This window comes from Aphelocoma coerulescens, chromosome 1A, assembly GCF_041296385.1.
Source record: "Aphelocoma coerulescens isolate FSJ_1873_10779 chromosome 1A, UR_Acoe_1.0, whole genome shotgun sequence".
In the NCBI taxonomy this organism is placed as follows: Eukaryota; Metazoa; Chordata; class Aves; order Passeriformes; family Corvidae; genus Aphelocoma; species Aphelocoma coerulescens.
The window spans coordinates 51,335,925-51,350,713 of record NC_091014.1 but is presented as its reverse complement, the minus strand read 5'-3'; the positions used below and the strand labels follow the sequence as shown (position 1 = coordinate 51,350,713).

The window sequence follows — 14,789 nt, the reverse complement described above, 5'->3', positions numbered from 1 at the left end:
TGCTTGTACTCTTTTGGAGGGCTCTGTGGGAATGGGAATGTCCTGTTTGCCTTCAAGGCAGGGTTCTGCAGCCTCTGGGAAAGCAGGTTGCCCACGCTGCAATCTCCTGGTTTAGCATGTCAGGGGAGAGACTATGTTTCTTTGTGTCTGGCGTGGCAGTGCCCTCCTTGTGATGGGTCCCCTAGGCTGCTGCTTTAATCAGCTTAGTAAAAAAGAATAATTTTAGCATGCTGTGGTGATTTTTCTCCCATCAAAGTTTGCTTTCATTACAGTCTTTGATAGATGTGAGTTTGTCTTCATCTGTAGAGGGTGTGACAAAGTTCTAAGAGACACCTTATTGTCTGTTTTATGCCATGTGAAACTTCTGTTTTCTTGGTGATGCACTAACCTGAGTTCAGAAAAACAGCCCTGATGTTTTTTACTGGCTTAAAGCAGTAGGATATGTGTTCTCTCTCGCACTCTCACATGCACATTCAAGCTCATCTTGCCATCCAGACTGGAGAGATGAATTGTCTAGTACAGAGAAACAGGTGAAAAGTGTTGCACACACACAGCTTCTAGCTGTCCTCATGACTGAGATGTTATGAGCGAGATATACTCCTTTAGGGGCTCTGGCCTCCTCAGTTGAGTTGACCAAGTTCCCAAATGGCTTTAAGCAGAGCTCAAGAACAAGGCTCATCTGCATGTGTTTTAAGCTAGAACTGTCTGTAGATTGCAGCCCTGTAGAAGGTGGTAGTGCATGACTCCACATATTCATGTACCAGGTGAACTCCTGGCATTAAATGAGTTTGGTCTGACCATTAGCATGTTGTCAGCGTGGTTCTCAGGATCATGCAAATACACAGTCACAGTTGGGAGTCAAGAAAGAATACCAGGCAAGCTACTGCTTGATATATCCAGAGAGGAGGAGGCTTCTTTCCATTTAATCTACCTTTGCATCTTTACTGCTTATTCACTTCCCGGTTTGCAATTCTGTGCTCCTTCTCATCTGCTGGTTCTAGGGGTTTTAAGCAGTCTTGATAATTGACAGTCTAAATTTTACTGCTCGTAAAATCCCAGAGAGCATTGATTATGACTTGACTTAAGCAAGTGGCATATAAAATCTCACAGCCTTGCAGCCGTGGGGGAATGTTATGATGAATGTATTTCTTGTGAGCGGCAAAAGCTTTGGAGTGTTCTGCCAGCTCTGTTCTGGGCATCAAATGTTACTAGTAACTTGCAGCCACTAACAGCATTTCATTTGGGACATTTGCCCAAAACTTTGAAAGCTGATCATTCGTTTGGTGAAGTGGATATGAGGTGTGCTGAGAGGCATCTCTCCTCATTAATTACTTTTCTACTTCTGTCAGAACTAGGAAGTGCAAAGGCATCCACAGAGCTGAAAAAGATACTTCTTAGGAACTAAATGACAGTTCTTGGATAAAAAAGCACATCACATAGACTTTATTTTAAACCTTTTCTTGACAGTGTTCCAGCACCACTGTTACATTTTCCCTTGCCTTTCTCTTTTTATCTAACCTCCTATTTAATCTCTGATCACTGACTATTTCATGCACTTAATCCAGAGTAGACAAAAAGAACAGCTTGCTCAGATTTACTTCTTAGGCATTAACAGGAGATATTTGTGTTTGAAAACACTGAAATATAATGTCTTCTCAATTGTTTTCTACATGATAGTAAAATAAAATCAGAACTACCTTCCGATGTTCCCCCAACCAGATGACTGCTTCAATCTGAAAGATTGTGAGAATTGTTCCTTTTTCTGTCTCTTCAGTTCCAGAAACCAAATGACTTCTCACCCCCTTTCCGCTTCGGGACAGTTCCCAATGGCAGCACGGAAAGGAACATTCGCAACAACTACCCTGAAATGCACAGCTACATGGTGAAGTTCAATCAGAGGGGGGTGGACGATGCCCTGTTCTCGCTGAAGACTGGGTGAGTCTTTCTTACATGCTCCTTTACCACAGACTTTTTGCATGCTTGTCTGGAAAATTTTATTTTTAAGGTTTGAAAAATTAGCCTCTATTATCATTCCATGGTTAAAAGTACAGTAAGACCACACATAGCACAGTAGCACAGGAGAGTAACTCTGTGGATCTTTTTGCCAGGTTTTTCTATTGACATCTGTATAAGAGTTTCTGGTTTTGCTGTGTTTATAAGAATACAAAAAAAAAAAAAAAAAAAAAAAAGAGCATCTACTGTATCCCTGTGTACATAATCCATGTGTGTATTGGTCCCAAAGACCTTGCTTCATCAAGATGTTTCATGCTGATGGGTTTTTATGCATACAGAAGAAAAGCTCACGGATCTCTGTGGACAAAGTTTTTTTCTGAGCATTTATATTGTCATCTGGAAATTCCTTTGTTTTCCCTCCTTCTGTGTTTAAAAGATTATGCTAATCAGGAAGCTGTCAGACTAATCCCACCCCAGTGTATCACCACTTAATATAATGTAATGGAAGGTAGGCTTGAAGCAAGTAGTTTGGAAGTAGCCTATTCACTGGAATATTTTAGTATCAAGGGCTAAACAAAACATTATTTGAATAATAAGGACGTATAAAAAATGTAAGCATTTCCTTGGGTAATTTTGGAAACGTGGGAAAATTTGTTAGTGAAAAGCATGCTTGAATAGCTCATCCTATTTTAATAACAGCGGATCTGCAAAGGAACTAGCTCAAAATGGCATTTTGCAAGCCTTTGTCCTTTATAATTAAAGACCTCCTCCCAGAGCTGACCATTTTAGTTGTCAGAGCCCAGCCCCAGTGAAAAAAAAAATTTTTGCTTACACTCATGTTGCACTATGAGAAAGTTCATTCCAAAGCACAACTTAGGATGTTTAGCCAATTTAATTACTAGATTGAATATTCCTAAACCTGTTTGCCAGGTTCAGAGGCACACAGCCCATTACAAATGGTTGTACCATTGTTGGATATCATCCTGGGAAGATGCATTTGCCAGGATAGTCATCATTCAGGAAATAAATATTCACTGTCCTGGAAATATATGGATGAAATAGAGTTCATCACTTGTGATAGATGTCATCCTGGCTTCATATTTACCCTTGGACAGACTTCCTCACAGATAAGCACTTGAACTGAGATAATCACCATCCTGTAAATGTATGTGCAGGAGGTGTATTGTAAACATAGTGTGTGAGAGAGAATGTGCAACTGGAAGGTCTTAGGTCAATTATCAAGAAGTGTTTCATTTCAGATCTAGTGGGAGGATTTACTCATCAGCTGTCTTTGGGTATGTGGAAGATGGAACCTCCTGAGGCTGCCCCCCACATCCAAATCAATTTATTGCAGTGTGAAAAGGCTCTCATCAGGCTGTTGTGCTCTCTACACAGCCCATAATGGGGATTTCTCTGTGTGGAAACAGAATTTTTGTTGTGATTTTCAGCTGAACAGTCTTTAACAAAGACCAATTCAGCATGGTAAACCATAAAGCTGCTGTTGTAGCCACTTGACATTGGTAAAGATCTGGTAGTACTTTTCACAGTAACTGAGGGGTTAAACATAATGTCCTGACTATATTTGATTTGAAAAAGATACATTTTTCTCAGCTAAGTCATGCCAGCATTTGAATTGGAGAAAATACTTTCCTTACTTCAGTCCCTACTTTGCTATCTAATATTGATAAATTTTGTAAGGCATTTTAGATTCTTTTGAGATGAAAGGCAGTACAGAAATATAAGCTATTCTTAAGAATATAGATCCCCTTGACTTCCTCATTCATCTTTATCTTGCAGTATGTTTGTATTCCAAATTTTCTTTCAGATCAGAAATTATGATTACCAAAAAGTCAGAAAGAAATAGATGATCCTCATTTAAAACCCAGATTCACCTGTAAGACAGCTTTAGGCTTAGATTTTATTTAACTATGGTGAAGGTGAAGATGACACACCTGAAGGATAGGATACCATCCAGAGGGACCTGGACAGGCTCAAGAAGTGGGCATATGGGGATCTCATGATACTTAACAAGGCCAAGTGCAAGGTGCTCCACTGGGGTCAGGGCAGTCCCCAGTATCAACACAAGCTGGGGGATGGATGGATCAAGAGCAGCCCGGCTGAGAAGGGCTTGGGAGTTCTGGTGGGTGAGGGGCTGGACATGACCCAGCAATGTGAATTCACAGCCCAGAAAGCCAATTGTATCCTGGGCTGCATCCAAAGCAGCTGGACAGTAGGGTGAGGGAGGGGATTCTGCCCTTCTGCTCTGCTGAGACCCCGCCTGCAGTGCTGCACCCAGCTCTGGGGCCCTCTGCACAAAAAGGACATGGATGTGTTGGAGTGAGTCCAGAGAAGGCCACCAAAATGCTTAAAAGGATGGAGCACCTCTCCTTACAAGGAAAAGCTGATAGAATTGGGATTGTTCAGAAGAGAGGGCTTTAGTGTGACCTAATTGTGACCCTCATGAAGAGAACCTACAAGAGAGCTGGAGACAACCTTTTTATAAATGCATGTAGTGACAGGACAAGGGGGAATGGTTTCAATCTGAAAGATTAGATAAATTAGATATTAGAAAAAAATTCTTCCGCATGATGGTGGTGAGGCACTTTACTGTGAGGTGATGAAGTTGTGGATGCCCCATCCCTAGAGTGTTTGAGGCCAGGCTGGATAGGGCTCTGAGCAACCTGGTCTAGTGGAAGATGTTCCTGCCCATGTCATGGGGGTTGGAATTAGATGGTCTTTAAGATCGTTTCCAACCCAAACCTTTCTATGATTCTATATAAATATTGCAGTCCATTGGAAAAAGGTTAATTTCTTCCTTAGCTACCTAAAAGCACCTTTGAATTCATACAGATTTTATGTTTTCTGTACTATACCCTCTTGTTTCTTGCATCTGTGCAGGAAGTTGGATGCTTTCATTTATGATGCAGCAGTGCTAAACTACATGGCTGGCAGAGATGAAGGCTGCAAGCTGGTGACGATTGGGAGTGGGAAAGTGTTTGCCTCCACTGGCTATGGCATTGCCATCCAAAAGGACTCAGGCTGGAAGCGCCAGGTTGATCTTGCGATTCTACAGCTTTTTGGAGATGGTAAGTGAGAAGAAAAAGAAGCACTGAAGTTTCCTAAGAAATACCAAGTTTTGCGTGTAAGAAATGAAAGTTTCTAGCTCTGGTGCTTCAGATGTGAGTTGAGAACATGAAATTATTAATGGGGTTTTTTTAGAGTAGTCACACCAAAAATGTGAGGATGTCACTTCTTTCATGTTGTTGATGCAGGGTAGCGGTATCATCAAAAGCAGTGCCAAAAGCACTAAAGTTTTCATAGAACAAGCTCAGATGTGTGTTTGAAAAAACATCTTATGTGAAGAACGTCTTGTAAAAACAAGATTTCTGGTGTGAATTTTTCACTACCTTTGAGGTTCTGCCATGACCAAACCCACTAATTATACTGGACTGTCTGTGGTTATTCCATACTTTATAGCTCTAGACAGGATAAATCCATGCAGGGTTTACAGAATTAAAGGATAAATATTTCTAGACGAACGAGCTAGATCAGATTTTCCAAAACCTCAAAAAAAACCCAAAGCAAAACAAACAAAAAAAACCAAACAAGGAAGAACTTTTGACTCAGAAGCATATTTTGGAATGAGTTTTTAGTTAGAAAATTGTAGTTACCTAATACACCTCTTAACTTACAGAGAAATTGCTGGTGTTAACAAAAATTATTTATGGGAAAAGAAATTCATTCTTAGGAAATATTTTTCCGTCTTTCCATTTCACATTACATTTTCCTGTGTCCTTTTTTATGAATAAATAAAATTCACAGGTTATTTTATTTATGTTTTTTCCCCAGAAATCTGAAAATAACATCATATTGTAAATATGGAAAGAACATAACTTAACATACTTCAGAAAATTGGCCACCTGACAGATAGGTTGTTCTGTTTCTTAAAAAGCCTAATATGTGCTATTTCAGAGAAGGACATAAGTTCTCCACAAAGCTTCAAAGACTCTGTTATGGTACTACTTTAATACATGGGTTTTTTTCCCCCCGCCACTGGACTGGAGATTGAAAATGTGAAAAACTAACTTGCCTAACAACATGAAACAATTTGTCATCCTGCAAAATTAGTTTGTTCTGAATGTCTCAATGTATGTGTGTGTGTGAGCGTTTACCTCTCTCTCACCTCTCATGAAAGGACCATAATGGTAGTAAGTGGTGTATGAAATTAGAGTACAGAACCTTTGCTCCTAGCTGATACAAATTAGTAAAATTTTTGATTGGTCAAAGCCCTTGGAAGTGTTGAATTTGGACAAAATTGAATGGAAGAACAACGAGTAAAAATACTCAAATATTTTTTGGAACATTGCACCTAGTTTTAATGAGCTGTGGATATGATGGAAAAAAAATTGATTGAAAACAATCATTTTTATGAATTCTGAGTTGGAAGTATGCAATGTTTTCATCTAGAAATGATTAATTTTTGTCTACCAGTATCAGTCACTAATTTTTCCCTTCATTGACTTAATGGAAGTGGAAGTTTGTGAGGCCAGGTCTTCAGTCATCTGGTGGACAACTGTTTCAGGATCTCAGTGTACACATCCAGCAAGTGTCGTAGCTGTGTCCTGTATGTGTGTAGTCCTTGTTATGGCTAATATTGGGCTGTGGAAAAATCCTGTTGACTTTCCTGTGACAAATGGCACTTGCCCCCATCGGAAGGGCAGTCAGGATATTTTATGGATATTGTAGATGTAGAAAAAGAACGTGGGGACTGGAAATTACATTAGATCAGCTTCTTGCTTTCAGTCTGCCCCAGTTTGAGCTCTTTAGCCATTGCAGGATTATCTAATCTGTTTCTTTCCTCCTGTCTATCTTTCTAGGGGAGATGGAGGAGCTGGAAGCTCTCTGGCTCACTGGCATTTGTCACAATGAGAAGAACGAGGTTATGAGCAGCCAGCTGGATATAGATAACATGGCAGGTGTCTTCTACATGTTGGGAGCAGCCATGGCCCTCAGTCTCATCACCTTCATCTGTGAGCATCTCTTCTACTGGCAATTCCGCCACTGCTTCATGGGCGTCTGCTCTGGCAAGCCTGGTGTGGTCTTCTCCATCAGCAGGGTGAGTTCCATTAACTGTCAGGGAGGAACAGAGGCTTTATTCAGACAGTCCTAGGTACTGGAGATGGGAATATCCACCAAGACTGTCTAACACACAGATGGCATAGGGTGGCAGTCTGCACAGTGTCATCTTTGCACTGTTAATGCTGCAAAAACATGCTAGCTTTTTCTGTGACATCTCAGGTCACTGCTGGATTATGGTTAAGGAAATGGAAATTTCACATGGAAAGGAAAACACAGTAAAAAACAAGTTAACTGTTACTGCTTTCTTCTCCAAAGTGAGTTGTGAGGAGGCCAAATTTGGGGACCCCCCCAAATGTAATCAAGTAATGATGGATAATATGATTAGAAATTTGGGAGTTTTACATTGTCCTCTATATGACAGCTTTTCAGCTGACCTTTTGTTAACTAGAAGTGTGCCTTCATTGACAGTCAGAAGTCCTTAACCAAAAGCCATGCCCTGAACCATGTAGAAATCCTTCCACAGAGGATGACCACATAAACTTAGCAATTGCTTTATGCAAATCTGCCTTAGAGTACAACATTCACGTTTAAAGCAGATTCTAGCCATTTCTGAGTCATCTTCTCCTATTAGTGTTGCTAGCAGTATCCCATTTGGAGCTTTATTTTCCTTCTTTCAAGCCTCTGGCCTTTCTCCTGATCCATTCTGAAGTGAGGTCAAATCTTGGAATTTTTTAGCTCAGCATCTGATGTAACAGAATTTACTTTGATTGTACAAGGAATATATAATTGCTGCATAACATATTGAACAGAAATGACAAAGGCTTTTGAGTGCAAAGGCACAGCCTCTCTTCTATACTGTTAGTTTGTAATGTGGTTTAGTCTGGAGATGAGATGGGGCATTGTGTTTGGTGACCCTTAGCTAAGAACAGATTCTTTCATTCTGTGGTTATCTGTTAGACCTGGGCCAGGTTGATGTAAGATCTGAAAAGTGTTAATCATCTGCTAGCTGCTGAGAATCCACGATAACATGATGTGATGGTGTCCATTTCACAACTGACATTAATCATCAGGCACCATTTGGCAGGTCAGGGAATAAAGGAGCCCCTTTCATTCTGTTCTTAGGGGTAGCCCTTGCAAACAGTCTGTGTCATGGGTCAAATGAGCTTGTGGAGAATGTGGAGGAATTGGGCCCTTCTGTTGTCTGATTTGAGGTTGAATAGAGGACTTTTGCTTTCAGGGACGTCAATTTGGAGCCTGATATCACTTTTAAATTTAACAGAATGCAATTAAAAATTCTATTGTACCTCAGTCAACCAGACGCAAAAGACCTAAATACCTATTCAACAGTTCTGCTCTTTCTCTGTTTCCTTCTCTAATCTGTACTGGTGATTAATGTAGCTAAGTTTATGACAAACGAAGCTGTTCCCTTTTTAAGATAGCTCCTGTCTCATTGATTCACTGATGCCCAGATGATTTTCAAGGGCCAAAACAGACTTTGATCCTCTCATCCACACAGAATTGTTTGTCTTGATTCTTTTATTCCCAAGGATATTATTGTGCCCATTTGCAATTCTGTGTTATACCTACTAGATTTGACTAACTCTTAGAGATGCAAGCAGGCATTCCTGCATTCTGGAGATACGACTTGAAACAAAACAGAGGGAGAGCAATGGAGAGAAAAGAAAAGATGTGGTGGTCAAGAAAGAGGGTCAGAACAGCAAGGTAGAGCAGAGTCGGTAGAGCAGATCGGATTTCATTTGATTTGATTGTGCTTCATGATGGAAGGCTGATAGGCTCTACTATCCTACAGGAACACGCTCTTGATGCACACAATGCTTCCCAGTTCAGGTCCCCTTCTGTATATTCTTTGCGGGACCACTCACCTTCTTGCTTTCTCTCATTTCAGGGTATCTACAGCTGCATCCATGGCGTAGCCATCGAAGAACGCCAGTCAGCAATGAACTCCCCCACAGCAACTATGAACAACACCCATTCCAACATCCTCCGCCTGCTTCGGACAGCCAAAAACATGGCCAACTTGTCAGGGGTCAATGGCTCACCACAGAGTGCCCTGGACTTTATCCGCCGCGAGTCATCTGTCTATGATATCTCTGAGCACCGCCGCAGCTTCACCCACTCAGACTGCAAATCCTACAACAATCCCCCCTGTGAGGAGAACCTCTTTAGTGACTATATTAGTGAGGTGGAAAGGACCTTTGGCAATCTCCAGCTGAAGGACAGCAATGTGTATCAGGACCACTACCACCACCACCACCGCCCCCATAGCATTGGCAGCACCAGCTCTATCGATGGGCTCTACGACTGTGACAACCCGCCCTTCAATGCCCAGTCGCGCTCCATTGGGAAGAAGCCCTTGGACCTGGGGCTACCCCCTGCCAAGCACAGCCAGCTGGGTGACCTTTATGGCAAGTTCTCCTTCAAGAGTGACCGTTACGGGGGCAGCGGGACCCACGACGACCTGATCCGCTCGGATGTGTCTGACATTTCAACTCACACGGTCACCTATGGCAACATCGAGGGCAATGCAGCCAAGAGACGGAAGCAGCAGTACAAGGACAGCCTGAAGAAGCGCCCAGCCTCTGCCAAGTCCCGGCGGGAATTTGATGAGATAGAGCTGGCCTACCGCCGGCGCCCGCCCCGCTCACCTGACCACAAGCGCTACTTCAGGGACAAGGAAGGGCTACGGGACTTCTACCTTGACCAGTTTCGGACCAAGGAGAACTCGCCTCACTGGGAACACGTGGACCTGACGGATATCTACAAAGAACGGGGAGATGAGTTTAAGCGCGACACGGGAGGAGGAGGGGGTGGATCCTGCACTAACAGGGCCCATCACAAGCATGGCTCAGGCGAGTTTGGTGGAGGCAACGAGCACAAGCATGGCGTTGTGAGTGGGGTCCCAGCACCATGGGAGAAGAACCTGACCAATCTAGACTGGGAAGACCGGACCGGGGCTAATTTCTGCCGCAGTTGCCCTTCTAAGCTGCACAACTACACGCAATCAACGGTGGGGCAGAACTCCACCCGCCAGGCCTGCATCCGCTGTGAGGCTTGCAAGAAAGCGGGCAACCTATATGACATCAGTGAGGACAACTCGCTCCAAGAGCTGGACCAGCCGCCTGCCCCCGTGCCCGTGGCCACCAGTGCCACCTCCTCTTCCAAATACCCTCAGAGCCCTTCCAATTCTGCCTCCAAGGTGCAGAAGAAGAACCGCAACAAACTCCGCCGGCAGCACTCCTATGACACCTTTGTGGACCTGCAGAAGGATGACTCAGCCCTGGCCCCCCGCAGCGTCAGCCTCAAGGACAAAGGCCGCTTTTTGGAGGGGAGCCCCTACGCCCACATGTTTGAGATGCCAGCCAGTGAGACCACCTTTGCCAACAACAAGTCCTCAGTGCCCGCCACCAGCTACCACCACCATAACAACCCCGGCAGCAGTGGGGGCTACATGCTCAGCAAGTCACTCTACCCCGACCGGGTCACCCAAAACCCTTTCATCCCCACTTTTGGGGATGACCAATGCTTGCTCCACGGCAGCAAATCTTATTTCTTCAGGCAGCCTGTGGTGGCAGGAGGGCCCAAAGCCAGGCCAGACTTCCGAGCCATTGTCACCACCAACAAGCCGGTGGTCTCAGCCCTTCATGGGGCTGTGCCAGCCCGTTTCCAGAAGGACATCTGTATAGGGAACCAGTCCAACCCCTGTGTGCCTAACAACAAAAACCCCAGGGCTTTCAATGGCTCCAGCAACGGGCATGTTTATGAGAAACTCTCCAGTATTGAGTCTGATGTTTGAGTGAGAGGGGAAGAGCGCGGGGAGGGACTGGGGGTGTATGTGGAGCATGGGAGGATGGGGTGGGATCTATCCCATCAGCTACTCTCCTGAGTCGTCCTTAGTTTGTGGGATACTGGAGTTGTGAGTAGTGCAGCACTGGTGACAAGTGCCACCTCTTTGGTTTCCCCTCTTCCTCCTCCTTTCCCAAGCCTCCCGTTTTATCTCTTTTTCCATGTTCTCGCTCCTCCCATTCTCCTCCATTCCTGGCCATTGCACTTTACAGTGATGTTGGAGTTGGATATCCTTGCTCGTGATTTCAGGAAGCAGAGAAAAAGGCAGGGAAGGGGTGGGCTGAGGAGGAGCAGCAGTGACTTTAATGTTCACTTCTGCTGGCTCCCAGCAGGGAAAGGCATGTGCGCACACGTGTGTGTGTGTGGTGGGAGGAGGCAGCAGCAGCAGTGTAATGGACATGCAGGAAAATACGCTTGCTCAGGCAACTCTTCCTAAAACTGCCTAGAAAAGAGTAGTGTTTAAGATGTGGAGAAAGTGAAGGGAGAATAACAAGACTAACTTGATGATGCACTTATATGTTAGCTATATTGAGGTTCTTGTTACATTATTTTGTGAAGACTATGGGGGTTTAGGGCTGAAATATATATATATATATATATATTTGCGTATATGCTGAGAAATTTTACGCTAAAATTTTGAATTGTCTGCTGGGGGGTGTGGAGGGAGGGAGGGAAGATTTGTCTGCAGGTCAGGCTAGCGGTTTCACTATGGCTATTACAGCCATTGAATCTATGGCAGACCAGTGGTAGAGAGAGAAAAGAAGTGGAGTCTGAGTTTGAGAAAGCTGATCAGCAGCCTGCCTCACTCCAGGGTTGGTTTCCCAAACTCAGACAAAAGATGCTGGTTTGCACTGAAATAAGAAGAATTTGAGGAAAGAGGAACAGGGTTGGTTCGTTACCTGTGAGCTGCTCAGTTGTGACATTCTTCAAGGGTGGGAGCAGTATATAGTATGGGTTTGCCTACATGCGAGTATATATGGTAACTTTATACTTGAAATGTCTGAAGAAAGCAAAATAAACCCACTATCCTATGAGGTGTCTGGAGAACAAACACAGTAGAACAGAGCTTAAGAGTAGGGAAAGATGGGGAGTTTTTTCCCTGTCACTTCAGGGGACACCAAACCCATTTTGGCATGTCCTTTCAGCAAGGAGGGGTGAGAAAAAAGGAGCTTAATCCTTCTGCTCTCTCTACCCTTGGCCAGCAGGTTGGAACAAAAAGAATAGGGTGCCCTCTGCCAATGCTGGAGAGGAAAAAAGAAATGCCATAGAAGGGTGTGTGTGGTGGCCGTGGTGCTGATGGACTGTTTCAATGCCTCCTTGCACATGTGGAAACGGGAGGAGGGTGTATGCACCCATGGGAAATACATGTGTATATTTACTATTGAATGTACAGAGGAAGTACCCAGCTTGTCTTCCTGGGAAGGGATGTGCTTGAATAAATGCCAGAGAGCACAGAAACTTGTGCTGAAGACTGAAGACAAGACGTGCAAAGCTGAGATGTGTGTGTACATGTGCGTGTGCCTCTGTGTGAAAGAGAGAGAGATACTAGCACAGGTGTAAAGCTGGAATAGCCTAGGGTTTCCCATCCCTGCAGTTGTAGTGACAGCTTTCCTGGTGCACTTAGTATCGATAAGAATGTTTTTTCTTTCCATTGTATCATTTTAAATGCAAGTTAAACTAAAGGAAAAGGAGCAATGGTAGGAGTGAGAAGCTGAACACACCTTTCATATGTCATCTATCTCCTGAGGTGGGAGTGTGGACCAGCCTCTCCCATCCTGAGAGATATGACAAAGTCTCTACTGCTTATCCTGGGTCTATCCCAGTGTCTCAATCACCATGGCTCACCAGGGGAAGGGTTGAGAGAGTCCTGTACTGAGAGCATGGGGACACTGCTGAGGATTGACTCTGAAGGGAGATGGCAGCCCCGTCTTTATGAGCCACATTTCTTGGATCTGAAAGCCACCTCTCTCACATTCCTCACCACACCATGGTTGATTTTATCTTATCTTTCTCTTTTTAAGCCAACAGAAGGCCTTTTATTTATTTACCTATTTATTTTATTTATTTTTTAAGCTGAGGCGGGGGGAGGGTGGGATTTACCTGTGAAGTCAAAGCGTGTGAGGAGAGGGTGGGCAGGGTTGGTGAGGGGAATATTTTCTTATATTTCACTGAGGAAATTAAGGAGGAAAGAGGGGAAGAGTCTTCGTAATGCCACCCCCTAGTCTTTGGGGTAAGGGAACTTCTTACTCTTTCCCTCTTCTCTCATTACAAGGACAAAAAGGAAAAGAAAAGAGAAAAAAAAGAAACCAAACAAATTAACAGAGCGATCTGCAATCCAGAACACATGGCAGCTTGTCAGACACCTCTGATAGCGGCCACCAAGAAGGCGTTCCTTTCATTTGTAAATATTTCTTTTTTATTGCGTTTTTGTATAAATTGGTGTTTCTCTTCTCGTGAATATTCAGGTCGTGGGGTGGGAGGGAGGGGAAGTTTGTTTCCGTTCTGTTTGTTTTCTATGACTTTTCAGGCTGCATTTTTGGAAGCGGTTTACGCAGGTCGAGGCCGTATGAATGAGGAAAAAAAAAAAGAGAGAGAGAGAGAAACCCATGTGTGTTGTGTTCCCCCAAGGCCCCCTGTATTGCCCTGTCACCTTTATCTTCATGAATGGAAGACGCCGGAACGTCACTTCAAGCCTTGCCAGCAGGGTTTCATGTTTTGATGGGAACACCCCCAATTCCTTTTTGCATATAAACTCTCTGTACCAGCATCTCTCTGTGGAGTTTGGGCCTCAAGGCACTACACTGTCTTGATAGTGGTGGGGTGAACCATCAAGTTGGCCACTCAGGTTGGACCATCACTTTGACATTAAGAGACTTCTCCAATGCTACTTTGGTGTAGAAATCTTGGACCTGGGAAAGCTTGTGATAATTTCTGGTATTTCCTAAGGGCTTGGGGTTGGGGAGCTTGACAGCTGACGAGGGCAGCTAATCTCTTTGGCGGTTATCTCGGTACTTTTCCGTCCCTCCCCACCTGGAACGAGGAAACCTGGAGGGTGGCTCTGCAGGGAAATTAAGCTGAAAACAAACCAAAAAGAAGTTAATGGAACTTTTTTCAAATCTCTTCTTAAAGGTTCTGATTTTTGTGTTCCGGGTTGAAAGTTGGTTCGTATTTTCTCCGAACTGGTCTGTCCCTTGTTCCACTGATTGGCAAATGATAGTTTGCCAAAATCATTATCTAGTATTCTTACTGTTGTAGCACTGTTAACACTCTGAGTGCTCTGCAAATATTAACTGTGCCACAAACCACTCAAATAAATGCTCTAGGGCAACCAGAAAAGAAGAAATGGAAATTCTGGACTGAACCACTGGTCTAACCACAGGAGTCTGGTATTTTGCCTTCTCCCATAATATATTAGGCCACGTGTCCATCAGGTTAATCCTTTCTCCTATAAGTGATCTTTTCTGGTTGCTTTGTTTATTTTAGTTCTGACAGGTCAACAAGTTTTGGGACAGAGATGAAGGGGAAGGGGTGGGAGGGGGGAGGGTGTAATTCATAATCCAGAAAATAAATCAATGATGTTATTAAACTCTGATTATATATTTAGAATTTTAGATTTGGTGTATTTTCATTGTAAGTATTCAAGTGAATCAAACAGGTAATATTAGCAGCAGGTGTTGTTTATACTAGAAAACCACCCATGTGCTGTTTATTACCTGTCCAGAAAAGAATGGGATTTCATACCAGAGCCTGACAAAACTCCGCATTCCCTACCTTACCATTTCTCTCTCTCTGCTGTAGAAACACCAGTATTTTCTGGGGCAGTGGCTGGGAACATTTCCTCTCTCTGAAGTTTTCTGCACACAAGAATACTGAGCAAAAACCATTGTGTCCTC

General features: G+C 43.7%; 1 protein-coding gene across 9 annotated transcripts in view; it reads left to right on the top strand.

Annotated features, from left to right (window-relative positions):
* The window catches only part of GRIN2B (glutamate ionotropic receptor NMDA type subunit 2B), a 274,094-nt gene extending 261,120 nt beyond the window's left edge, over positions 1-12,974 (top strand). For all 9 annotated transcript variants that reach the window (XM_069001965.1, XM_069001950.1, XM_069001943.1 and 6 more), the window contains 4 exons: positions 1,775-1,935; positions 4,852-5,039; positions 6,831-7,069; positions 8,939-12,974. In XM_069001965.1, the coding sequence (XP_068858066.1) occupies positions 1,775-1,935; positions 4,852-5,039; positions 6,831-7,069; positions 8,939-10,846 (2,496 nt within the window). In that variant the 3' untranslated portion in view covers positions 10,847-12,974. The remainder of the gene's footprint in view (positions 1-1,774; positions 1,936-4,851; positions 5,040-6,830; positions 7,070-8,938) is intronic.
* Positions 12,975-14,789: the final 1,815 nt, after the last annotated feature.